Below are 27,997 nucleotides of genomic sequence, written 5' to 3'. Positions count from 1 at the left end.
TTCTCAAAAACAGGTTTGTATCCATTCTCCGCCTCAGACTGGAACCATTGTGTGTTGCATGTGCTGCATTTGAGACAACATTTCCTGCTGCACACTAGCAATTAGTATGTCCTGGTGTGATGGTGTGATAATTCCAAGTCTGTCCATCTCCCTGTGGGTGCAGAGACATAGATATACTTTAAAACATGCAACAAGCTAAAACCATGTTAGAAATCCGTGTTCTCATTTCAACACGCCTCCATCTGAGTTTAATAAATCAATACATCAAATAAAAAACAAAAAGATAAAGCTTGTATGATTTGATCTTTTACTATTATCAATCTCATTAAAGCAACAGTAAATCTCTCCTACTAACAAGCATCATGTGTAGTCAAAGCCTGTTATAGTTTATGCCATTATACCATAAAGGTCCATTGTTATCCAAAAACTAATAAAATCACTTAAAAGAGCCGTAGCTAATGCATCTGAGTGACCTATTCCTTCATTAACATAAACACAGTCTAGTTAATTACTTTCAGCTCCTCAAATGAGAAAAACTGTGTAAATGGACGTCACTGTTGCAGAAATGTATGGTCACAGTCATGCTAAGTGAGCACTATACCTTGTCCTGTTTTACCCTGGCACAAAGTGAAGTCACTGTTCATGTTATTATGAGGTGAAAATACAGCAGATTTCCTCCTTGCTTGCCCAGACTTTGATCTGAATTAAGGCGGTTCTCATTCTGACTATAACTACATTTGAAAATTTTTCTTCCTTTTGACGTAATGGTTGTAAAATAAAAGTATACTGTATATTTGTGCATTAAGGTTACACTTACTGGTGTGTGAGAGCCAGTAGGCTGTCGAGACTGGTGTATCCTGCTGCTGCCAGAGTGTCTCTGTACCTCTCCAACCCGATGGACTGCAGCCACTCACAAACTGACCACTCGGACACACACACCTCTGGTATGATTGACACACACACCTCTGGCTCCAACATAGTGGCTGTGGGTCTGTAAACACACAGAGAGACGGAGAAAGCGGGTCGGTGGTGGCAAAGTACTGAAACATGACTTTGTGAGAATGTGAAATCATAATTCAATGCATTCCTACTTATGTGGGTGCAAAAATGTAGGTGTGGGTGTTTGGCTGTGTTAAGTGAATACTGTATGTATTTGTATCTATGTGTCTTTGTTTATATCTATAAGGGTTTAATGTCTGTATTTACAGGCACAGTGCATACCTGTCCCCCCCTGTCCGGCGCAGAGTCCCAGGGTTACGGATGAGCTTATCCAACATGTTGAGTATCTGGCTGAAGGTGGGTCTGTCTGCTCTGTCTCTCTCCCAGCAGTCCAACATGAGCTGATGCAGAACCACAGGACAGTCCATGGGAGCAGGTAAACGGTAGCCTTCCTCTATCGCTTTAATCACCTACAGGTAAGACAGAGGCGGAGGTTTTATATTTTCAAAAAGCTGGATAAGAGTTTCTAAAAACTGGGTCTGTGGGTTCACAAATTCCAGAAGTAAAGAGCATGAAAAAAGAGATTTATCTATTTGTAGACACTATCTGAGATGCTGAGATAGCAGTTTTTGCCCTACACATACGAATAGTAAACCATATACAAATTGTCATGGTATATTGGAGTTAGTGTACGAGATCATTGCAAGTTATGGTTTTGTACAGGAAGTAATGAATGACTTGTGCCAAAGGAACAAACACAAGCCTCATATAAACTTCACATGGGAGAGAAAAATCTTTTCAAAAGATTTATTACTCATTTTTGTTGTTTTCCAAAATCTTTCCAGAAATGTCTCCCCATAAACTGTAATTTATTCCTCTTCTTTGCAGCTGTGAGCAGTTCTGCTATTTCCTGTGTACACTGCATTGTGGGCCTAACCAATACAGTAACAGCACACTGAAAACACACTGAAATTTTGAGTATACTTAGTTTTGTTACATGATTACCTACTCAAAGCCTGCCTCTGCGTGTCATATGTAATTGGGTCACAGCTAAAGAATTCCACTAACATATTATGTTTAAAGATACTTCTCTTTTATTCAGTTGAGTGAACTGTACACCCCAGTGTTTCACTAAAACAAATAAGCTCATATAAGAAGAGCATCTCAGCGTGTACTAATCTGCTTTGAAAAAGAAAGTAAATAAACTGGATAGAGTTTCTAGAGAATGCCTCATTATAAAAGTTTTCTTTGACTACAAGAGTACTACAGATGAAATCAATCTTGTTTGAACATTTCCATATACCACAGTGGCTCTTTGACCCACTCTAACTGAACAAGCTTTGATAGCAAAGTGATTGCAAATTTGCTCTGAAAAAATGATTCTTGTCTCAGATCTCAGAAATTGTTCAAAACAACTAAATAACGCCTAAAATTCATATAGTATGTGTGTGTTTGGCTGAAAGATAAGTCTCAGTATTTATCTTCAATAAAATGTATCATGACTGGTGAACAAACTCTTGGCACGCTGCCCTTCCTGTGGGTGACTTAAAAGCAAAGTTTGCAATTTTTTAAATGATTCAGAGGTCGAACACACTGGAAGAATGCCGAATGTCACACAGAGGACAAGCCTTTGCAAGTACACACTAGTTTATTTTCCTCCAGAAATCTCTTTAAATATCCTCGAGAAATGATGCTTATTTCATGTTTTCCTCTGTTTAAACTGGATTATTCATAACTCTACAGAAGTACAAGTTTAATTTGACTTCAACAGAAAGTCATAGCACACAAATTGTGTTTAAGGAAAACTGTAATGATGTCAGTGTTGGTGGTTGTCAGCAAGTTCAGAGAGTGTGCTATTAACAGTTGTTATGACAGGGAACTTGACAGGTAAATTGTGATTTTAGAAAAAAAAGTCTTATTTTACCATTTATTGTTCATCTTTTCTTTGAGTTATGATATCATCTTACTCAAACACATCAAGGCTGATAGACACAGCCTCACAGCAGGGTGCTCGGGGGCGACCACATGAGCAACCACAGAGACGGCTTTTAAGCAAATCCCCACTTTTGACCAAAAAACACTTATTTGAAAATGAGGGTGAATTTTCAAGTTATTACTCAAACTGTAAACAATCATCAGATCTTACAGAGCTACTCTCCACTTCAACTTTCACTCATGCTTATTGTACTTATAGTACCGTACCTGTGTGCAAATAAGGTTTTTCAATGCAATGGATAATTATAAAGGACATTATGGGTGCAGTCGCTGTTGTTTTTTACTTCTAAATAACTGTTTTAGGTAATGTAGCTTAAGGATGCCCTTGAGAGCAAGATGGCTCATCTCAAACCTCAAAATTTGAAATAAAATAAGATTAACCTGGTCATGACCCTCTGTTGCAAGCTGAAACTTGTTTGTATTTTCCTTCACTCTGTTGACTGAGGGGCTATCTCAAAGGTGACAGGATATAAATATTACTCACGTCCTGGTTGTTCATGTCCCAGTAGGGTCTCTCTCCATATGAAACCACCTCCCACATAACGATACCGTAACTCCACACATCACTGGCCGTGGTGAACTTCCTGTAGACTATGGCTTCGGGTGCAGTCCATCTGATGGGGATCTTCCCTCCAGGTGAAAGGTAAGTCCCAATGGCCTCCTAAAACAGCAATTAAAATCACACTGGTTGAATGAGTAATGGAATTTAATTAATTGATTAATTGATTAATTTATCTGATTTATTTTTTTGCCTTCCAAAAATATGTTTGCATCATGCTTTATCCCTTCATGGATGTCTATGCATTTGTCAGCTTCAAAACTATGTGTTGTAAGAGATCTGTGGAACAAAAAATGTGCGAACTGGAGATGTGATAGCATACAAATAGAATATTAATGTTTATTTTAAGATGGAGTATAATATATTTCTCCAGGCAGGGGTTTATTACAATAACAGCAGAATTTCTGTGTGTGTCTTACCCTTGTAGTGTAAGCAGCTTCGGGGTCGTCCTCCAGAACTCGACTCAGGCCAAAGTCAGACACCTTACACACCAGGTTGCTGTTGACCAGGATGTTTCGAGCTGCCAGATCTCTGTGAACGTAACTCATGTCTGACAGGTACTTCATACCTGAGGCGATGCCACGCAGCATGCCAACCAGCTGAATCACTGTGAACTGGCCATCATGTTTCTGAAACATTGAGATCATAAAGACAAAAGATCAGGTTAACATGGACTCCCACAATTCAGTACACTGAAACAACCAAGACAGCAAAATAAAATGCATTTACCCGAAGAAAAGCATCCAGAGATCCATTTTCCATGTATTCTGTGATGATCATCAATGGCTTACCTAGACAGGCAGAGTTCAAATTATTGGGCTGAATTTACTGTCAGGTTATAACTGCAATATACTGATGCAAACAGGTCATAGGTTCTGATGACAACTCACATCTCGTCACAACACCCTCCAGCCTGATGATGTTCGGATGGTCAAACTGTCCCATGATAGAGGCCTCAGACAGGAAGTCCCTCCTCTGTTTGTCAGAGAATCCCGCCTTCAGACTCTTGATGGCCACGTAGATCTCCCTCTTTCCCTGCATATGCAGCCGACCACTGCACACCTCACCAAACTCTCCTATACACACACACACACACACACACGGTCAGCAAACAGCAAACAGCAATATCAGCGCCAAGTAAGCATGTATGTGCGGATGTGGGTTTGTGAGGAGCACTACTGCCAAGCTCACCCATGCCAATAACTCTCTCGATGTGAATACTGCTAACATCAATCTCTTTGGCAAACTCATGGATGGCCTGATCGGGATCTTCATAGGTGAACGGGTCCACGTAGATTTTAACTCCTGCCAAGTAGAAGAAGTGGAAGAGGAGAGGAAACAAGGGAGGAAAGGGAGAGATACAGAAGAGGGTGAGGAATAAGAATTGCATAGCTGCTGCATATGCTATGTTAATGTATTTGGCAGAACTTCTATAAGACGTGTGCAGGTGGATTTGAGAGAAGAGAAGGAAAAAGAGCATCCATCTGTCTCTCTGTGTTACTGTGTGTGTGTGTGTGTGTGTGTGTGTGTGTGTGTGTGTGATGATCTACCTGGGTTAAGATGTTTCTCCTCCTCTGAGTCCTGTTTTGTTTTACTGTACTTGCTCCTCCTGATTAGACATGAGACAGGAAGGACATTCAACACACATACATGGACAACACAAGCAAGTCTGTCAGTGCATTTTTGCAACCATTTCTTTTCACGTCTCTCATCTTTTTGTTGTGATTTTTACAGTTAAGTGAACTGACAAAAGGGCATCTGTGTCACATTGTTTTTAACTTTGTGTGTTTTCCTTCCAGTAGCAGTGTATATTCATTGGGTTTTTTCGGGATTTGCCGCAATGGAAAGCGTTGACAATGAGAACAGAGAGCAACTGGCTGCAGGAAAGACAGAGCGAGCAGATGAAAGCATTTAAGGGAAAGGGGGAGGAGGGGCGATGCCTCAGGTAACGCAAGATAAAAGGTGTTTTCCATTAAACAAAGAAACTGTCAAAAACACCTTTGTGGCTGAGCAGGTGTGAGTGAGTGTGAATGTGTATTTGTGTGTGAGTGTGCTAGCGGAAACTGACACACAAGATGTGCTGCTGAAGACACAGTAATGACAAGTCAGGGACAAAGGGATTATCACTGTCTCCACTCTAATCCCCTTTAAAAGCTTCAGGTAACACACACACACACACACACACACACACACACACACACACACACACACACACACACACACACACACACACACACACACACACACACACACACACACACACACACACACACACACACACATTATTTAGCCACACAATGGCAGAGGAACTGTATGTGTTGTCTGTGTGCATTGTGGCAGTTTGGTCAATTTTGACGTCAGGGATGGGCTAAGATGCACTGCTAGTAAACTTCTCACAAACCTAACAAACCTGTGTGTAAGGGGTGCATGCCTGCCAGTAAGTGTGTGTGTGAGTGTGTTTGTTTGTGTATATACCTGCGGCTAATGATGAAGACAGCTGCAGATATCAGCAGCAATATTCCAACCCCGCTAACAGACAGCAACAGGAAGGCCGAGTTAACTCCTTCTCCAATCAGAGGGAAGGGGTCTAACAGGGAGAAACACATGTCACCAGCTAGAAAGTTACATCTTCATCATGATAAACTTAACTGCATCCCACAAAATGACTGAGTATTATTGTTTGAATACCTGAATTAGTGGAGAACTCAAACGGGCCACTGAAATCTCCATATCCAGCAGCTGTGCGAGCACGCACATGAAACACGTACACAGTAAGGGGGTTGAGACCCGTGACATCGACGCTCAGAGAGAAGGTCCTCATTATGCGGTAGGACCTCTCTCTCTGATCCTGATTAGAGCGAACAAAAAGAGGGGTCTCTTTTAAATGCCTGACCGCAAATCCATCTCCACCATCAGTGAAACACAAACAGCGTGCCAACATATTGACATTCCAGACAGCTGTCTGAGCTGCATTAACCTGCAGGCAGCTCACCTTTTCATAGAACTTGACCTCGTATTCCAGGATGACCCCGTTGGGTCGATCTGGCTGTTGCCATGACAATGACAAGCTATGCCTGGTGACATCGGTGGCTTGGATGGACGACACTGGAGAAGGAGCTGAGAGGGAGAGAGAGGGACAGAAAGGGAGAGAGACCATTTTTAAATGACAGTAGTGTAACTTCATAGAATAACATTCTGTGATAACATTAATAACAGTTTCACAGCTATGCACACAGCTCAAAATGTATATAGTACTAGTTTGTCAACAATCCCATTGACCCAATGCACCTGAGAACTGACCTAAATCTCATCCCTTCCTATTCCAGAGGGACAACCCTCATTCTCCTGTTTCTCTCCTCTTATATCCCTCCATTTCCCATCCCTTTTCTCCTGGCTGTCCTCTTTTGTTGCTGGTCATATGATATCAGGCCATATGGTATTGCAGGTTGGACTTGACACATACCAGAAACGCTTTCATGCTGTGCACACAGTTATTTCCCCAGGGCACTGGAACTAAGCAGGTGTGCCAGTTTCTAAATGCCACCGTAAAGACTTAAAGTAACGACAGTTGAGATGTAAAAGCACGCAAAAAAAAGTACAAGCCAAAAACTAATGGAGAGCATGTGTGAGGAACGCCACACACCAGCTAACACCTTCACAACTAAAATGAAACACGCCATAAAATGTGGGTGAATTTTTCAAGCACTTCCGTGGTCATGGGCTGCCACAAGGAAAATCCCACACTTATATACTGTACATCTGTATGTTATTTTATTATATACTCTTTGTTGTATCTACTTTCGTCTTAACCAATTCTGTCTATCTGTACTTAAGTCAGTGATTTACATTTCCAAGAACGCTTTCTGACATCCTCTGGAGAACACCCCTATAATTAATTCAGCTGTTGTTAGGTGTAGGAGGACAGAGTAATAACTATGGCAACTATGACAGTGATAGTAAGAGATAGCGACAAAAGTGTCTTGTAGCTGTGTTACATTACAGAATATCGAGGCTGTTGTGGAGAAACTGGTATCTCTGTTTTGCTCCGTATTCGTTTTCTACTATTAAAATCAATTGTAGCACTATGTAAGGGATGCATTTGAAATGCTTTTGCAAGATATTTTATAAAAGTACTTAATTTATAGAATATCTAATGCAGAACTGCTTTTCAGTTATTATCTGACTGGAGTATTTCAAATACCTTTTATATTTTTTAAATGCAAAACTGCTTTACCAATTGCTGTTGCTTTCAGCACTGACAAGTTTGGGTACTTCCTTTAGTATGCAAGCATGTAGCTTCATGTTCATATCATGCTTCCACAATTTTGAACATTACTCATGGGGCCCCGCTTCCCTGTGGACCCACATGCAGTGAGCAGCAGTTTTCATTGTGCTGACCCACTTACATGCAGCAGCTATACGCAATTTTCATGTTACTGCAACAGTCAAAATCAGATAAACCAACCACTTCTACTTCTTACCAGCTTGGTTGGTGGTGACGGTGACAGACACACTCTGGGATGCCCCTGCGCCACTGGCCTGGGAGACCCCATTGAGTGCATGGACGATGAAGGTGTAGTGGGTATGGGCCCTGAGCTCACTAACCACCACCCTGGTGGTCCTCAGGCCTGTCTGTCCTGGAGAGAAGAGCACATCTGAGCCGCAGGGAAGGCAGAGTTGAGAGTTGGAGACAGAGCCAGAGCCAGGTCTGGGGTAATCTCTGGGAAAGACACCTCTCCCTGACTGGATCTCAGATCCCACAATGCCCTGGTCTGACTGCATCCCCACGCCACGGTGCTCAGGCTCGGACATACTGTGATTCCTGCTGAGGGCTTTACCACCGGCCTGACTATGGCTGCCTGTCTGACCCCCAGTTTGACAGATGAGACATTCTAGGCCGTAGCTGGTGTCGCTTCGTCCTCCCAGTCGGTGAGGGGGGCTCCACTCCAGGACCACAGAGGTCTCGTTCACCACTGATATCAGCTGCTGTGGGGCTGATGGCGGTTCTGGGGAAGAGACAAGGAAAAGCTTGAGCATGAACAAAACCAATCAAGTTTGCATTATATACAGCACATAAGGGAAGGGGAAGTAGATGAGGGGTAAGGGGGGGTGCAGTGAGTTGTTGGCATGGGTTGAAATGTAGACATCTGGCATCAGACTGAAAACCATACTGTTCAGAGATGTTTTTGATGGGCTCATGTTTTCTTCTGTGGTATTTCTTTTTTGTGTGTCTGAGGGACAGTGTGTGTGTGTGTGTGTGTGTGTGTGTGTGTGTGTGTGTGTGTGTGTGTGTGTGTATGTGTGTGTGTGTGTTTTCATTTTTCCCAGGCCAAGGAAACCATGTGCTGTATATAGGCATAATTAAGTTTATGACACACAGACCGAGGTCTTCAAGTCTGTCACACAGGACTTACTCAGAGACTTAGAGAGAGAGGGAGAGAGAGAGAGAGGGAGAGGGAGAGGGAGAGAGAGAGAGAGAGAGAGAGAGAGAGAGAGAGAGAGAGAGAGAGAGAGAGAGAGAGAGAGAGAGAGCAAGAGCGAGAGAAAGGACATTTATTCACTTCTCAATGTCTTTAGTTATCGCTCCCAGACAGGATGTAGATGGTGGCTTAGTCATAAGTAATGGGATCATGAAACAGGGGTGGCATTCAGACAAGTTTGTGTCTCCCTCTGTTTGGCAGAGATAGAGAGGTACGGATACAATGAGCATGCCTTTTGCTTTTATTTGTAAAAAAATGCACACACATATATTGTCTGCACTTTCACTTAGGCATTGTCTTACTAGTATGTGTCCCTATGTGTGTGTGTGTGTGTTCTTACGGGTACAAGCCATGGATGGAGGGTCCGTGTCAGCGCGGAAGTATCCAGTGTGGCAGTCACAGACAGTCGCCCCATCTCTCAGCGAGTGGCTATGTGGAGGACACTTCAAGCATCCTGCATCTGAAGACCTGGCCTTGTAGAAACCTGTAGTACAGGCTGCAGAGAGACAAAGAGAAGGACAGATTTAAAACTTTCCACTTTAACAACAATGCTTAGCCATGTACACCTGCATCTATAAATGTTGAAAAAACAGGTCACTTTGACATAACCTATATAATAAGACAACAAAGGACTTCTAAAATTAACACATTGCCTTGCACAGAACAAAGTATTTGTTTAAAGGTTGTTGAATTTTTAACCACTAATGGCGCTATGGAGCAAGATTTTGATCAGCAAGTCCCTGTTTTGTTTGTATGCTGAGCTCTGGTGGCACAAACATGCTGGTGGTGGCTTTGTGCCAGCAGTTTCATGCAACTCAACTGTTATCAGTGGAGCTGATAACACACAAAGAAGCACAGCAAGGTGGCAGCTACAGCTGGGAAAGGGGAGGACTGCTTGCTAGTAAACATGGTTGAACATATTGCAGGTTTCAAAATATTCAATATTCAAACAACTCTGTAAATAGTTTATGAGGAAAAAAATGAATTAAACATGATTGTAAGGCCACTTGGACACACACAATGAATTTTGGTGAGAAATTTAAATTTCTTGTTTGTTTACAAGAATACCCCACAAGGCACATTTAATAAATCATCTGTCCCTGTTATAAGTTACACGTAGGAATCAAAGTCAACCCTGATGTTGGCTGCCAGCAGTGCAGTCAACACTGATTCCAGGTGAAGTGACCCCTGACTTTTGATACAGTCTTTGTTGTCTTGCATATTGACTGCTCAGAGACCCCAAACAACAACTTAATCAACACATGGTGAAATTCCTGTCTTTGGACTGCATTTGCATCTAAAGGTAAACAACTGTAAAGAAAAATCTAAAGAGATAAATGGCTCTAGCAGAAGAGGGAGGGCCACTTTGACTTCTTTTATCTTTGATTTTGATGAGCAAAGAAAGAAACACCTAAAAGAACACTTACTGATCAGCTCCCACACACACGCACACAAACCAGAAACACTAGAACTGAATACATCAAAACTCCACAGTGCTGGCAGCCCACACAAATATAATTGACATTTAAATATATGAAAGAAGAGAAACAGAGAAAGAGAGAGGGAGACAGAGGGGGGTGGAGGGAGAAAAATCTTCTCTCTGTATACCAAGGAGTTCATGCATTGACAGAACAACAATACAATAAATGAGTGCATAATTATACTGCTTGACATCCACTGGTGAAGCAAAAGAGATGGCAAAGTGTGGCTGTTTAGAGCCATTTTTCCCTCTTTAATTTCATGGAAATTCTTCATTTTTTTCCAGTTGCAATCATTTTTTCAACACCTTTTTTTTATTGTCACACCCTATTCATTCTCCTTCCTCAATCCCACCATCTTTCCCAGTTCTCTCATTTTTTGCCCCAAGTCTTTCACATTTCCAAAGGAGATGAAGACATCCCAGTGGGAGTGGAGTGGATACGAATATGGGAATGATGTGTGTGTGTGTGTGTGTGTGTGTGTGTGTGTGTGTGTGTGTGTGTTCGTGTATGACAGTATGCTTTATGACACTCTCATCAGTAGATGAGAGGAAGGAAGTGTACTCTGTAATCTACTCACACCGACCATCATGCCCCATCTGTGTGAGCCTCCATAGATTTGCTGTTTCACACACTCATTTGCCCTCCCTTTCACATTTTTCAGAACCTCCTTCATTTGCTCCCTGCACACTTCCTCCTCGACCTCTACTTATCTGTCTTTGTGTCTCTGATAACTCTCTCACTCTTGCTGTTTCTCCGCATAACCCTCTCCTCTCCAAAGTGTCAAACAAGAAAGCTTTGAAGCCAGCTAGCAGCCTTTATAGCCTGATATCGATACCAATTCAAATGGGGCCACACACAAACACATGCAGCTGAAAGCTGTGCAGTTGAAACCTGTAAATTCATGGACACATTTACAGCTGATAAGGGAGGGTTTCATCTGGTGGATGACTCAACATAATGTGCCAGCTGATATCATCAAATGTTATATAAAATGAATTATCATTCTCCTGCTGTTGCACACATCCCATTGTTTTGAAATCATCAAAGTGGGTAAAGTAAGCCACAGACGTGAAAGGGAGGGAATCGAAAAGAGAAAGTATTTGACCTGTGGATTTAAGGGTTGATTATAAGGCTAAACAGGCCTCTGTCTTTGTCCCTGTACCACCCAATCATCTATCTTTTTCTCCAACACTAAAGTTCAGAAAGAAGGAGCAAGAGAAAGAAAGGAGCCAGTATTTGAAGCCATAAACTTCCTTCAGCACACTCTCATGTCTCTATTCTTTTTGTTGCCTGTAGCCTTTTGTGTCTTTAGTGCTGGTTTCAAAGTGATTTGGGGAGGTGGATGAGTGCTGACCTGGAATAAGAGCTCATGAGGGTGTCATTAACCCGACATTAACCCTACGCTACTGAGGGCTGTGCAAAGCCTGAGTTTGACCACCTCCCTGCTTAACTGGGAGTGGTATGGACACAAATATGGACATGCTGATAAGATAAGGTGACAAATGATTCACATATATGTATGTGCCTATGTGCCTGTTAGCACGAGAGTGCATACACTGTAATCGGCTGCTCGGCTGCTTGAGACAAGTGTGAGAAAGTGACAAGTGTAAAGGATGGAGAAGGTTGACTGTGAGAGACAGCGACAGAAAAAAAATGACGAGGAGCAAAAGATAAATAGGCGAAGAGAAAAAGAGGGAGCGAGGAGGAGGGGAAGATGAAGACATGGAGGAGAAGGTGCCCTTTGATTACTATCAGCACTGTCGGCATTTGCATATGCATTCTTCTGCTACCTAAAATGCAAATGCAGCTCAATTCAAATCCAACTAAGAGCCTCGTCGGCACACTGTATGCGTGCACACGTGTGTGTATTCTCCTTGACCCCGTGTTATCTGTCATCATCTCTTGTTCCTTCCCAGCACAGGGGTGTAGATGGAGGAAGTACCCCTGACTGTTCCAGTCTGACACCTGTCTCTGTGATGGATGGAGGGAGGGACGGATTGATGGATGGATGGACAGATTGATAGACTGTCACTCGAGAAGGAGGGACACTATTAATTATGGGGGTCATGACCTGTTGATTAAAACCCACACACTGCTGGAGATAAGACATGATTCTAATCTTTTCCCTACTGTATGTCTTCATTAAATGAATGCCTCCAGACTGAAATTTCTACAGTGTCAAAATCCATGTCATATTTCATATGGGCACTAGTTTTTCAGATTGAGTTTACACTTAAAACCTTAGGAATGTGCTCAGTGGAAGCCACAGTTTTAACTTTGTCTAAATTAAAAAAACTCACTCTGTGTGTGTGTGTGTGTGTGTGTGTGTGTGCGTGTGTGTGTGTGTGTGTGTGTGCCTTCCTAAAGCCAACATTGCGAACATTAGCATGTGAAAGGGGCTCTACAACAATAACCCCCCTCCCACCATCACCCACCCCCATCAACCCCTGACCGTGGATCAGGGATAAGAGTTGGAGAGGAAAAAGGAGGGATAATGAGAGCAAGACAGAGAGACAGGGAGAGGGAGAGCAGAGCTTGTTCTGATGCCAGAGAGCTACAGACGGACTGGTGGAGTTGGCAAACCTCTACATTAAGAACAACCTGGGAGAGGGAGACAATTGCACTAGTACACACACACACACAGACACACACACACACACACACACACACACCTACACACACACACACCTACACACACACACACACACACACACACACACACACACACACTTTAATTGTGTTGGTGAAATGCAAACCATTCCCCCCCACCAGGGTCGGGCTTGCTTCAGACAATCACTTGTGCCATTCCAGTGTCTTTCCCTGCTTTGTCACCTGCAATACGTGAATGCACGTGAACACACACACATTACCGTGTGAACACACACACATTACCGTGTGAACACACACACATTACCGTGTGAACACACACACATTACTGTGTGAACACACACACACACACACACTAAAAAACACTGTTCTCCTCCCGCTGTTTGCCCCACCACACTCTTTTCTAGGCATTCCTGGGCAGTTCTCCAAACTGTGAGTATATGGGAGGGAGGGCTTTGTTAGACAGAAAATCAGAGATACAGTACACACACATATACACTCGTGCACAGACACACTAATCGGCAATCCAACACTGTCCAGAGGCCAAAAATGCGATGCAATAATTAGAGGCACTGAATACAGCGATTACACACTCTTTCTATCATCCGCTCACTCTTTCTTTCTGTCATCTCTCTTTCAGCGCGGCTGTCTTTCCCTCTGCCTCTCTTTCTCTTTTCACCCCGCTCGTCCAAATGCTTTCTGCTGTTGATGAGACACTGCAGGTGCGTTGGAAAGAAGCACAACCATGAAATCTCTCTGGACACAAACGCACACACATGCACACAGAGAAACATTCCAACCCTCCCAGGCAGTGAGTGGAATTGAGCAAAAATCAGACGACAGAAAAAGGAGGCCAGCGGAGAGACAGTGAAACAAAAAGCAGGAGGCTCCTCTTTCATTCTGCCTCTCAAGCCGTTCACATTTCAAATTCTCTCTGTTGTTTCTCCTCCGCTCGCCTCTCGTCTCTCCTCCCTCATTTCCGATCCTCCCAGACGGATCGCAGCTGTCAAACTTTTGACGTCTTCATCTATCTCGGTCATGACCCTGCACTCTGAAGCTAAACTCTCTATATGTGTGTGAGTGTGTGTGGCTGTCAGTCATAGCTTTTGACGTCTTCATCAGGCTCAGTCATGACCTAGGTCTTAACCAGGGGTTCAGAAAAGAGGGGGAGTTCCCTCTCTCTTGTGTTTCTCTACTTGTTCCCTTTGCACCCGATGACGAACCCCCCAGCGGGGGAGGGGCAGCTCTGTATTGATGCCTTCTGCTGTCAGTGGTCCTCTTTCAATCCCCCTCTTGCCCCATTCAACATCTAATCCCTTCTTCCTCTCCAGAGCTTCTCTTCTCATCCCCTCCATCCTCATTACCCTGTGTCAACACTGAAAATGAACTTTTCACATTTCAGCGCTTTAGCTAAGTCTACTCTTGTTTCAACTCAAATCAGTTCAGTTTAACTGGAGTCTTTGGGCTGAAAAAAATGTATTAACAACACACAAAGACAGATAGTAAAAATATTTCAACAGAAGCAAACTGGTGGTTGCTTCAAAAATAAATACACACCACAAATAAAAATCTATCCAACTAAGGAGACCTAACAGTGCAACATACATAACATCCAAGAATGTAAAACTATTTTGCATAACATACAAGAATGTATGAACAATTTCTATCATTTTAGCTTCTATTACATAGTTTTGGTGTTTTACCATTAAAGTCTGTTGTGTTTGTGTGGTTATTATATTCTGAGGTATTTAGGAGGAAATTAAAAGAATAGGTTGACATTTTGGAAAATGTGCTTGCTGGCTTTTTTTCTAAGAATTGCAAGATCAATACTACTCTCATAATCTGTACAGTGAATATGAAGCTGGAGCCAGAAGATCAAGACTGCAAACGGAGAAGCAGCTAGCCTGAACATATACAATAATTGCAAGTGTGTCTGGTTAAGCTTCTGTCTGTATGTCTCATATAGTGATGGAGTGAAGTCATGGGAGTCGAGAACATCCAGAAACCTTTTGATCTTGGTGAAGGGAGAAGAGACAGATGATCTAAATCTCCTCTCAAATCTATCTACCTTTTCGCTCCATCCTGCTCTAACCCCTCCCTCTTTCCTTCAGTGAATTTCAAACTTAAAATGGGAGAAATGTTAAAGTGCCTATCCAATACTGCAGGGTCAGAGTTTTCTCTGAGCAGCATTCGGTATTCATCCAGACTTTGATGGATTTCCACTGAGGCAGCTGAGCCCGGCCAACAACCTGACAGGCAGTGTAAGAGGGGAGAGAGAGAAGAGAGCAGCAGATAGATAGATGGCACTTCACATCTGCTGGAGGTTCAACAGAGTCAAGGGTCTCTCCTAAATCTAGCTGAGGAGGAACATCTTTCAGACTTCCCATAAACCTCCTCCTCTTTTCAGAGAGAACAAATGGGGCGAGCAGGGTGAAGGTTTTAGAGTATGTTTGTCACACAGAAAGAAATTTTGCAAAGAAAAAGAGAGTCAAGATTTCTCACTCTCCTGGCATTTTTCCCTTTTTTTACTGGACAGTGGGCAGTGAAGAGGCAGATGAGAGAGAGAGAGATGGGTATGACATGCCATAATGATTACTGAATGGAATCAAACCAGTGATATTGCGACTATGTGGTATACACAGTTACCATTCTGCTACCAGAGCGATCCAGCTTTTTTCTCTCTTTATCGCCAACTGGCACCAACTGCATCCCTCCTTTATGTCCATCTCTCCATCCCTCTCTTTCTCTCAGTGTCTCCTCTTTTCTATTTGATTTATGGGTCTGTTTGTTATACAATTAGCCTGCTGGGATAGGCTTCATAAATAAAACTGAGGGAGCAGATCAGTGAGTCGCTCTCCCTTGTCTTTCTATTGGTCTCTGTCCATCTGCATGTGTGTGCGTGCGTGTGAGTGTGTGTATGCATGTGCGAACACGTTGTGTATGTGACTGAATAGGGGGAGTGACGCCATGTTGTAAAAGTGTCTCCACAAAGTCTGTTGTCCGCCGTTCACCCCACTTTCCCCTTTTTCACACAAACACGCACATTCAGTAGTCTTCACTATCACAACAACCACTTGCAATCATTACACGTCATCCATGCCACATGTATGTTTGTGAGAGGTGTGAACAGCTTGCATATTTGTTACCTTAAAGTTCAGACCAGATTTGTAAGTGACAGAGAGACGTTTTTGTCCAGATGGCTGTTGTTATGTCAGCACACCTCTCACTGAGACCTGAGAACGTCTACTGATACTAAAAAGACTGAATCAGTGCAGGGCTAAAACACTGTTTACAGCTTGGACTTATTGAAATATAACTACTGAATATTTAGGGGATATAGAAAATGATGATATAAGCAGTCACAGTGATATAACGTGATTACTGTCACATGTTTTCAGGGCTTTTTTTTTTTTTTTTTTAGAGAAACTGTTTATAAAAAACCTAAACAAAATTAAGTTTTTGCTATCTTCTAGAGCCAGTAAAGACTAGAATTTAAAGAAATAAATTGACATTTTAGGAAGTATGCTTATTTGCTTTCCTGCAGAGTTAGATGTACACTAAATATGAAGCTAATGCCAGCAGCCATTACCTTAGTGTGGCACAAAGGCTGTAAACAAGGGGAATCAGCTAGCCTGTTCAATTAATAAAAAATCAGTATCTACTTATAGTCTTGTCACTGTGAGGTTAACAGGGAACCAGCAGAGACCCCATAAGATGTAACAAGTTAATTATCGTGCTGGGATCATATTCAATGCACAGATATGAGCGCTGTATCATGTACTAGTCTAACTATCAGCAAAAAATGTGAACAAATATATATACCTCAGTGTGAGTCTGTGCTATTGTCAAAAAAGTCATAGCTGCCATCAAATAGCCATGTCATTCAAATAGGTTTGACTATTCAAAAAAAGTTCCAAGAAATAAGACCATATCCTTGCATCCTTATGCTGGCTCCCCGTTCAGTACAGGATAAAACATGTTTTCTAGTTGACTATAAATCCCTCCACAGTCTCATCCCTACATATATCTCAGAACTTCTCAGCCCTTACAACACCACGAGACCCCTCAGATCCTCCCACCATAGTATGTTGGCAGCGCCCGGTTCGTGAAAAAAAAAAAGCCTGGGCCCTCAGCTCTGGAACAGCCTGCCGGATACCATTAAACGGGCTGAGTCTGTCTTTTAATATGCATCTTAAGACTAATTTTTATTCTCTGGCTTTTAACTGTGTTTAATCTGTTTTTATTTCTTATCTGATTTCTTAGGATTTTAAATTTGTGCTTAAACTTTGTGCTATTTTAATCTGGCTATTTTTCATAACCATCTGCTTGCACATAAATGTCCTTCTGCTCGTTTGTGCATACATATACCTGCCTTTGTTAAACACTTTGGTGCAAAAACGGTTTGCTTTTTAAAGTGCTATACAAATACAATAAATACATAAATAAAGAAATAATTTAAAAGTGCAATTTTTACTATTTCTGCAAAGAATTAAAGTGAGTAACACTGTCTTGCATTTGCCAGCCTATCTCCAAATGTTTCCATACAGCCAACTATCATTCTGTATTAGATAGGGGAAAAATGTGCTGATTATCCCCTTAAGACAGTAACATTTTTAAACATAATATTAAACAAACCACAGGTGTTAATTGCTACAAACACCAAATCTCTTTCACTGTTTTCCATCATTAGTGAGTAGCTTGTCAACTCAAGCGCTAATTGTTACCCACAGAGACATGAGTTTCAGACCTGGCAAGAGGAGAACTTATTGAAAGAGGCCAAAACAGATGAATCAGACCATCACAAAACCAAAAACAAATCAAATAATGGTACAGTAGTACTGTTGGACCCTGTGTTGCATACCTTTACATGCACCGCCCTTCTCCTCGTATCCTGGGTTACAAAGACATCCACCAATAGGAACCAACCACTCGCCATCAGCTCCGCAGTACATTTTAGGCTCTTCCCTTTCTTCCGATTGGTTGACACAGGACCCCCTAACCTCCACTAAAGATGAAGTGTCAGCCCCGGTAACTGTGTCGGGAAAGGTTGCCAGGTTACGGATGGTGAGCGGGCAGGTTTTGTAGAAAACTCTGACAGAAACCAAAGCGATGCAGGCGCCAACATCCTGAAAGGCCAGGTAGAAGCCCTTCCGGGTTGTGACCTTCACGTCACGCACCTCAGTGTTCAGTTTCATGATGCGGTCTCCGACATCCACCTAGGTGAACAGAAAATGGAAATGTGCTTAATTTGCTTATTCAACACGGAGAGTTACTATCCAACTATGGCTGAGCTTCACATTTTCAGCAATTGGCTCTCCTCCAGGTTGACTTCCATTGATTGAAAGAGTAAAAAGATTGAATGCCTACATCACTAAAATCAGAAGTAATTTTAGTAAGGACTAAGAAAAAACACCCTGGCAACATTCCTGGGATGTCAGAATGGTCATCCAAGATAAAAGTGCTTTTAAAACAAATAAAAAAATTACAGCTAAGTACCGCTGGGGTTTTATTTCCAGATAAGAACGAATTAAAGTGAGTGGAGGAGGGAGGATAAAGAACTCAAAGCCTGTCTCAATTGTTTAGTGTTACCTGGGTGAAGCTCTCGTCTGCTGCCACAGTGTCCACCTTAATGAAGCTGCTCTCTTTGATGTAGCTCTCTCTGTCTTCGTTTGACTCGTGGTAGTACAGATTGAATGTTTCCTGCAAGACAAAGGGGTTTTTTGTGTAAAAAGCTAGACTGAAGCAATTATTTATCATCATCAGAGCTCATCTGTCCTCTTAATATGATAATGAGTCAAATGGGGGGGTTGTGCTTGAATAACCAGAAGCAGTAATATATAAGAAAGCTCCATTAGCAACAGCATGTCCACTAACTGATTAGCATAAAAGTTAACATGTTTAAGAACTCAAGCCTATATGAGAAATCTAAAACCATACAAAGACTGTTATTCCCTGTCAAGCTTCGTACCTTGCAGGTGCCAGTGACCCCTGGCAGGCTGTTACAGTCTCTCAGTGTGAACTTGACTTCAACGTAGACCCGCTGAGCGCCGGACCGAGGGATCCAGTCAGTTCTCAGCCAGTTGTTTTGATTGGGTTCTAAGACGTTACACACCTGGTATGTTCTGATGGGGATGTTCTTCTCATCCATGATACTCACCTCTTCCCACTGCAAAGAAACATTCACATAATTGTATTATCACACTTGTGAGGGAGTCTATTGATGACATGTATCTTTCAACTACTAAACTGTGTATATGTAACATTGAAGGCCACCACTTTACAATATGGACAATAAACATTCTGAATGAATTCCTACTTTTTTAGCTCATGCCAGTAAATTTTTAAGTTTACCTTATCCAACAAACTCTGACATCTAAATTTTAAGAAGTCAACTACCAGGTAGCAATGTTTTTAAATTAAGTTGCCAGAAAAAGAAACCTGGGAAACAGACAATACATCCAGAGATGTGGTGAAAATGAACATGTGAACATGAAATAGTTTGTATTTAAATGGCTGCAGTTTTGTATCTGACATTCAAGTCTCAGATATTAGAGTTTTCCAAATGCTCTTGAATGCACTGACAAAAAAGTATTCAGAACAGTTCCCACTGGTAGTGTCAGATGAGTAATTTTGAAAAAAAGGTGACTTAATGTGTGCAGCAAGGTTAAAGTAGCTGATTCTCATCTTTCACTTTCATCCTGCATGTACAGAAACCACAAGTGTAAAAGTCTAAACTTTAGCTCTAGCCTTGAAACAGAAATACTATTACAAAAGCTGTGGCCAGCAAAACATGCTCACAGTGGAGAATTTATTTAGTTTTTCTACCCACTTGAGGACATTTTTTCCCTCAGAAATACAGAAATACAAAACATTTCAGATGCTGGGGCACATCCTCTATTTCACTGCTATCATTTGAAATCTCACAGGCTAGGGTTAGGGTTCATTATTGTATAAATATTCTGCAGTGGACAGTAGTTCAGATTTGTTGCAACTCAAAAGGTTTTTACAGGCACATTTCAATACAAGTGAAGCAGTCTCAGCCTTCACTACACCATTCATCTCAATAGAGCAGACTATTTGCCTTGTACTGTGACCCTTCAAATGACCGCTGAGCCTCCCAAATCCAAATTGGCTTTTTATTGCCACTGAATAATAATCTACCCTCTCCCTACTAGTGAGAGATGTATACACACTAAATGTGCCGTGTCGAAAGAGAGAAAAAGAGAGGGAGAGTCAGAGAACGTCAGAATGTGTGTGTTTGTGTGAATTGGAGGGGGGGGGGGGGGGGTCAGTGTAGGTGGCTGATCGATAAGCCATCAGGGCTGATCTCATTAGCCTAAATTGGGCTATCACAGCTTGGCAAACCAAGTAGTGATTACTCTTAAAAATGTACTGTTCTACACTTACCTCTCACAATACTGTTGAACGATTAATTATATACCAATATATCTTCATAGAATTTAATCACTCACCATTATCAACATCAATATTGACCAAAAAATACAGCATTGGTCCAGTTCTTTCGTGTATAACGGTTCTCCTTTATGTACAGTACATAAGAGCATGTACGCATGAACACATGGTCGTTTCTTTGTGTACGTTTTTATGTGTGTCTTTGTGGGGTATGTGTGCACTGAGGAAGAGAGCTGTAAAAAAAAAAAAGAGCTGTCATGGGGTATGATGCCCCCTTGTCTAGTCTCCTTTGGAGTCTTTGTCAGCAGAGAGAAATCACAGCTGTCAGAGGAAAAAAAGCATTGCACTTGCCCTAATGATACAGAGATGGTGTTGTGTGTGTGTATATGTGTGTAGCTGTGGATGTAGAAGGTGGGGGGTGGCTGTAATCAAAAGCTCAGTGCGTGCAGACCAGGACCCTGTCAATCAAGCGGCATGTGAGAGAATGAGAGCATAGTGACAGAAGAAATAAGAGTCAAGTTCACCAATAACTCTTTAAACAAAGAGGTGAAAGAGATACTGAGCACAACAGGGAGAGGGGGGAGGAGGAGGGGGGGGGGGGTAAAGATGGCTGATCACAATGTACACCAATGACAACATGGCAAAAGTACAAATAAGATGGGAGGATGTAATATCACAATTCCAGGATTCAATTCTGGCAACTACATGGAAGTAAAATTCCTAAAAAATGACACCCACCACCAAGCTGGTTTATGCCTTTTTGTGTGCCAAACTCAATGCCAGCAATCTCATAGGCTATTAGCACTTAGGCTTGGTGAACAACAGCTCATTTCAAAATCTGTGGGATGATTATTTACTGTTACCAGATCAAGTGTGTGCAGGCGTGTGTGTATGTGTGTGAGAAAGTGTATTTTCCAAAGAGAGAACAGGTTGTAAACAGTCTATCTGTAAGAAGAAGAAAAAAAAAGAGAGCTCCCACTCACCCCTCCCTCCGAGGGACTGGCTGCCCATTTCAGCTCTCCTGGCACTGTCCTGGTATCCAGCAGGGTCACTAAAACGCACACACACGCAGGTGGTTTAGGGGCAAACAGCCTAGTGCCGCAATAAAAATATACAAATACAATTCTTTAGCTGGTAGACTTGAGTTACATGTCTTGCATTTGGATCCGTCATTCCACAAAATAATAAATGATCACTATGCTTTGGATGAATATAGAATTAGCAGAAAGTATACCCCGCTGTGTTTGCTAGTTAGTTTCAAAATTAATTGGATTTCTAGTAAATCAGATCGGTTAGTTTAACTAGTCTTAGTCTAGATCATTTGAAATGTTCAAATTCTAGTACAGATTTAAGGGCGTTGAAAGTCATGTGTGCGTAAAGAAACAACCCAAACGTGAGTTCATGAATAAAAGTCTTTAACAGTAAACTGCACACTACAGTGTATGCTTCAGTGGCCATTTCATTAGGAAATATACAAGAAACTAATTATTTTCGTGAAAGCCTTGGACACATGCAACTGAACTCCTTAGGGGAACAACTCTGCAACAAACCAGGAAAATCGAAAACTGTGATTTATCCCCTATTCTTACAACTTTCTGACAGTTAAAGTTTCATGCAAAATCGCCCCGCTCTTCACCATCGCCGGACGCACAAGGAGCGCACTCAGAGGTGCCTCTGCTCTGCGTGCAGGAGCTTAAAACCCAACCGTGTCTCTCTCTCTCTCTCACACACACACACACATACACACACACACAGCACAGCACAGTCGCATCTAGATTCCAACCTTACCTTCATTTGGTGGATAAATCCTAGTCCTCGAACATGAAACTAATGTAATTATCCAGATGAACGCAAAAGATATTCGCCATACATTTGCAGCCATGTGGAAGCGTGTGTGTTCCCCGTTGGCTCTGCGCTCTGGCTGAAGCGGCTCCATCCCGGTGGGAAAAGTGTGTGTGAATGAACCCAAGTGTGAAAGCGAGTTGGATGCAGCGGATACTGGGGCGGTCCCTCACACTTCCCTTAATGGTAATTCAAACGACATGAGCCGACTGATTTAGAGTAGTATGGTCACTACCAGCGCTAATTTAACATCTACAGTCATAAGCTATGTATTAAATGCATCTAAAAATACTAAAAGAGACCCACGCTGAAATAGTTTGGAAGTAGTGGTTATGATTTCGTAAACATTTTTGTAAGGGTTAAAATACACTTTCATGTAAATTAATTGACTGTAATAACTTTAAATGGATAAATAACGGTGATATTCTCTTGATTTCCCCCGGAGTTAGCTGAATCCCCCGAAACCTCCAGGTAGGACCACCTACAGGGCATCATTCTGGATCCACAGATCCAAGGTAAATATGTGAGGATGCAGTTTACAATTACTTCTTCGGTTACTCTGTATTACACGTCAGAAATGACATTTAGCAGTGATGACCGTGAAGGATGCCAGCAGGCATGAGTTCCTAAACGTCACATTAACACGTTTTAAAAAAATAAATAAATCACAGTCTGTCACATGAATTTCAAAACATGAATGTGTCACAACTGGCCGATAAAAGGTCGAACTGGCTGAATTTGGTTTAATTTGCAGCAACAGCTATTAATGGAGGCTCTTTGTCTTTTTCGAGGAGCATAACTGCGAAGAGTGTGACTACAGCGCCACCTGTCGATGACTGTTGGGTGAAGGAGGAGAAAAATGAATGATCAGAGATCTGTTATGATGAGGACAAGGAGTTTCAATCATTCCCCCCACCATCTGTCAACAACAGTTTGTATTATTATTATCATTATATGTAAACCCCTCATGGACACCATAAAAAATAGGAGCAGATTCATCTTTTAATGATAAGGCAGTTGTAAACAACGGCACAAGACTACGGCCTTGTGTAGAAGCGTAGTAGAGCAAACAAAGAGAAGGCTCATGACCTGTCCTCCTACACTCTCCCTTATTCAAAGACTCTAGTTAACAATTGTTCTCAGCGGAGGAACAGCTTGAAGAAGCAATTTTACATTGATCCAGTGGGGTTTTCTATCTATCTGTTGTGTATCATAACAGAAACAGAGATATGCTCTGCTTTGTTTCTTTCTTGTTTAACATGTAAAAAGATAAGCTTTTTTGTAACTGTTGTTGGAAAACAAGGACCACTGAATTGTGTGTGTTTGGTGGGCTTAATGGCCAATTCCAAGGAGTGTTTTAAGCAGTGGACTGCATGTTTAAGTGAGTGTTTGCCTGCATTTGCATGTATGTGCTTGTGTAAGCGTTGGGCCGGTCTCCATCTCGCTTTGTGTCTTCGCAGTTGCTACGCCGAAACCATCTCGATCCCCTGTAAGGCATCATAATGGACCCAGGAAGAGCATCTGGTGCTTTGAGACGCAAAAAACGATCTCCCCGCTTCGACCTGCCACTCTTCCCCCATCAACCATAATACCGTTTTCACGTTTCATTCTCCCCAAGTGCCACGACAGACTGCGCAATCACAAAAGCCCAATTAGCCAAGAGGGGGATCAAGATTTCGCTCGGGGACCAGCGAGCCAATCACATCGAGCGGCGCAGGGTGGGAGCCTATGGGGCAGCGGCGCAGGTGGGTGTGACATGGGTATGGGGCGGAGGTTACACAGTGACATGGATAGAGAGCAGTCCGTTGTTTCTGGTCATTTGTGTCACCGAAGTTTTGATTGATGACCGTTTTCGTACTTTCCCCTGAGATTCCCAGCTCTCTGGAGGGGATTTCCACAACAGGCCCCCAGCTTTGAACACCTACTTTAAGTTTGGCCCCAAGCCTTCGCTGCACAAACACACATTGACACACACACACACACACACACACACACACACACACACACACACACACACACACACACACACACACACACACACACACACACACGCACTTTTTGCTTTTTGTTCGATTTGGGGCCCCAGATGGCTGCTGCCCACACATCTGTATTGTGAAGCACTAAATATAGGCCCTGTGTATTTTTGTTTCTACAAGTGCACACGTTAACCTGCATTCACACACATTAAGTATCTCCAAGTGACTAATAGTGATGAAGAAATCAGAAAAAGCAGGAAGAAATAAAACAAAATACATACGAAGTAGCCAAATGTAAATGCGTGCATGTGTGTGAGAGTGTAAAGAGAAAAGCCCGAGGGACGGTAGGTGTGTGGGCGGCTGAGAGAGATGAACAAAAGAAGCAGAGAAGAGAGATGAGGAGCAGAGCATTGCCAGTGAGGATTTGATTGGGTGGGTGGGTGGTGGTGCTATAGAGTGGGGGGTGTTGGGTGTTGAAAAAGGATCTTCCCTCAAAGCCTCGCTAAGATATTCCTAGAGTGAGTTAGGGTTTCATTTGGCTTGCAGTCCTACACAGAGTGCTCACATCGTACTGGGAGCTTAAACCATTCAATATTCATACTACTAGACTGATAATAGTCAGGTTTTCTAAATCTGTGTGGTGTGAGTGTGTGTGCTTGAACTCCACAAGGCGACAAAGCGTCATTAGCATGTCAGAGGCATTACATTAGTACCCGGTTCTCTCTGTAACAGCTGCTAGTCTGGGGAATTACTCAAGCACACATGCATGTGTGTGTATGTATGTCGATGTGCTTCTGTGTTTATGTGTGTGTTGCGTTCAGTATAAACAAAGGAAGAAGCGAACAGAAGGTCTCATCAAAAACACCAAAACACCAAAAGTGTTTGTGTGTGTATCGCGCATCATGTGCTCCCTTTGATGGTGAAGAAATCATCATCTTGCTTCAGAGCGTTTACGTGTGCGCGCACCAGTGCATGCACGTGTGGAGTGTGTTTGCGTGGTGTGTTTGCATGTGTATGTGTGTGTGATTACATAAACATAGTGTCAGTGATGAGATGTTCTCTCCATCCATCTGTTCTGCTGGTATTTACATCTTCAGAGGGCTACACTGGAGGAGAGAGAGAAAGAGAAAAAGAGATAAACAGTTGTGTGAAGAGTTTGGACGACAACATTGGTTTCATCTGTCAGTCACCAGAGCAATAACACACTCTCAGGTCACCTGTGGAGCTTGGAGGCTCCTTTTTGATGTGATCTTTTAACATGTCTGAGGGGTTTTCAGTACCTGCAAGATGTGTGAGAATGAAACTGCAGTTTGTCTTCCTGTGGATGTGGCTACGGAGTTTCTGAGTGTGTGCATGTGCCTTTGCGGACGTGGGTGTGTTTTGTGTGTGTCTATGTGAAGGACAGAGAGAGATCTCATTGTTCCATTCCTCCTTATCTACTGTCTCGACGGAGAGCCCATGCTGTTTCCCCCCTCAGCGATGTGACCTGGCTGTGATACCGCACGCCCTCATCTCCACAGATAACAGACCACCCTAAAAATACTCCTCTTTCTACCTCTCCGCTCTTCCCCTCTGTTCTCCTCACCTCTTCTGGCTCAGTGTATCCTCCGGAGTCTCCCTGGCCAGGAGTTTGCTCTGCCAGACTAAAATACCTCTGGGCGCTTCCTAGTGTCACAAAGGTCTTTTAATTCTATATTTTCCCCGCTTTTCGTCTTCCACAACTCATTCTGTTGGAGGCCGTAGATGTTACAGTGTCAGCTTGAACAACAGAAGTGCAACTCAGACTGTTATATCACAAGTTTTCTTATCATTTTCCACAATAATTCCTCATCCCCCCCGCAGCTACTTCAGTCACCCACACTCTTGACACACAGGGCAGATGGGATGTAGGAGGAGACGGTGAGGACAGAATCTGTCGGGCTCACATAATTATACATCAAATAATTTACCATAGCTCCTCAATAAAATATTGAAGAGTGTATTGTTTTCCTTGCCTCACGGGTTTGACAGTTTGGAACAATGCTAATTATGATAAACTAGGCATTTTTTTGAAGATCATACCACAGCCAAGTGCTTTGAAAGCTTTTTCATCTCCGCTGCAGAGACACTCCTCTGTTGTGAAGTGCTTTTAAGGATACTGAGAATGCCCCTTTCTGTAGTTTCGAGGAAGTTCTTGCTAATTTAAAATATTTGTATTCCTGTGGCTCTTTTGCCACATTTGACATTTGGGGTTAGAAAGCTGTCGTTTTTGTTCGTTTTCTTGTGTGCACCCAAGTGTGTATGCATCCTGGCCTTTCTTTTGGCCCAAACCCACGCAAGTGACCAGAGGGGTCCTTGTGTGGGTGGACAACTCAATGGTGACCCCTTCTCTTTAGCCTCACCCTCCCTTCTCTCCCCTACTCTTCCCTCTTTTCTTGCCCTCCATCCACCAGCAGGAGTCCAAAAAGAAGGAGAGGGGCCCTGGAGATAAAAAAAAAAAATCTGCTTCACACCCACCCTTCAGCAAACACACTGGCCAAAATCTTGCAATCTAAGTTTAACAGCAAAGTAAGAAAATGTTAGAACACATTTTTTTATCATGTAATCAAGTATTAGCTTCCATATTAGTGAGAGGCAAACCATGAGAGAAGGTTCTTGTGAAGTGGTGCTTTAACATTTAGTTGATTAATGGATTAATAAGTAAATAGGAAATCAATCAATGACTGTTTTCATAATGGACTAGCTTCAAGTGACTACGTAGAATGTGAAAATCAGTTGCTCTCACTTCCTTTAATTCTACCAAGAGTTATAGCTTCTTTCCGTTCATTGTTTTGCTTTTACTTCCTGCAACTTTATTGTTTTGATTCAGTCAACACCACTATCATCAGCCACGTTTACGGCTATAGCACAAGCAGCTGTCCAACAAACAGTCTAAAGATATTCAATTTTAAAGACATAAAACAGAGAAAAGCAGCAAATCTTCACATTTGAGGGTTAATAACCAGCAAATTTCAGGTGTAATTACTTTATAAATGAGTCAAATTCATTTTCGGAATTATTCTATGCAATAAATCAAATATTCATCTCAGTTCCAAATGATCAATTCTGAATTCAACGATCAGAACACAAAGAGTAAATTGATCAAAATTAGTACAATCATTTGATGTATTTTACCATAACCTCACAGGAAAGTATGCGTGTCTCTGTGTTTGTGTGTCTTTCGTTGAGGAAGACAGGATGATGATAAGAGTCTGTGTTTTACGGAGGATTAGCAGGGATTAGGCTATCAAACTAGATGATTGTCCAGTTTATCACGTTACCTTTGCCTTTATCTGTAGACACAATAGGTCACACATATACATACATATGCACAAACACAGAGAGAGAGAGAGAGAGCGAGAGAGAGAGAGAGAGAGAGAGAGAGAGAGAGAGAGAGAGAGAAGACAGAATGAAACTTAAGTCAGAATGTCACCAACTGCCCCTGATCTATGAAGAACATCGTTTCATGCTGTGTCTGACATTTGTGCTTAACGAGTATTCGTTGTGTGGGATAATGTTTAAGTGACTCCCAAATGTTTTTGTACTGTTAAATTTGCTGCTTCTCGGTTGCTGAATTATTTTGGTCTACAACAGTGCTGAAACCATGCTCTTATTGAAGTACTTTGATAAATAAAAAGCCTGATTTGCATCTTATATATAATTAGCAATCCCTGTCATTGTTATGAC

General features: G+C 42.2%; 1 protein-coding gene across 2 annotated transcripts; it reads right to left on the bottom strand.

Moving 5' to 3' along the window:
• Positions 1 to 33: 33 nt before the first annotated feature.
• Positions 34 to 22,356, bottom strand: LOC128369329 (ephrin type-A receptor 4-A-like). Of its 2 annotated transcripts, none has more exons than XM_053330347.1 (20): positions 22,263 to 22,356; positions 21,458 to 21,525; positions 19,030 to 19,227; positions 18,651 to 18,761; positions 17,923 to 18,277; positions 9,314 to 9,469; positions 8,365 to 8,499; positions 7,975 to 8,178; positions 6,486 to 6,610; positions 6,182 to 6,341; positions 5,969 to 6,080; positions 5,044 to 5,102; positions 4,685 to 4,798; positions 4,384 to 4,569; positions 4,223 to 4,284; positions 3,913 to 4,122; positions 3,419 to 3,595; positions 1,222 to 1,409; positions 818 to 991; positions 34 to 151 (listed from the first exon to the last, which is right to left on the bottom strand). In XM_053330347.1, exons 1-20 carry the CDS (start codon positions 22,354 to 22,356, stop codon positions 34 to 36), a joined length of 3,006 nt encoding a protein of 1,001 aa, XP_053186322.1. The 2 variants fall into 2 exon arrangements, with proteins under 2 accessions (XP_053186322.1, XP_053186323.1); XM_053330348.1 differs by having other exon boundaries at positions 3,419 to 3,592.
• Positions 22,357 to 27,997: the final 5,641 nt, after the last annotated feature.

This window comes from Scomber japonicus, chromosome 12 (genome assembly GCF_027409825.1).
Source record: "Scomber japonicus isolate fScoJap1 chromosome 12, fScoJap1.pri, whole genome shotgun sequence".
In the NCBI taxonomy this organism is placed as follows: domain Eukaryota; kingdom Metazoa; phylum Chordata; class Actinopteri; order Scombriformes; family Scombridae; genus Scomber; species Scomber japonicus.
Note: the sequence above shows the minus strand (reverse complement) of the source record. Positions and strands in the feature narration are given on the sequence as shown.

Bases quoted from the DNA above. Each gene is read 5' to 3' on its own strand.
- LOC128369329 (XM_053330347.1), bottom strand. From the start codon at position 22,356: ATGGCTGCAAATGTATGGCGAATATCTTTTGCGTTCATCTGGATAATT. The intron at 8,500-9,313 runs GTAAGAACACAC...TCTCTTCCCCAG, and splicing joins TCCATCCATGGCTTGTACCC to AACCGCCATCAGCCCCACAG. The intron at 6,342-6,485 runs GTGAGCTGCCTG...CGCTCTAATCAG, and splicing joins AGGTCAAGTTCTATGAAAAG to GATCAGAGAGAGAGGTCCTA.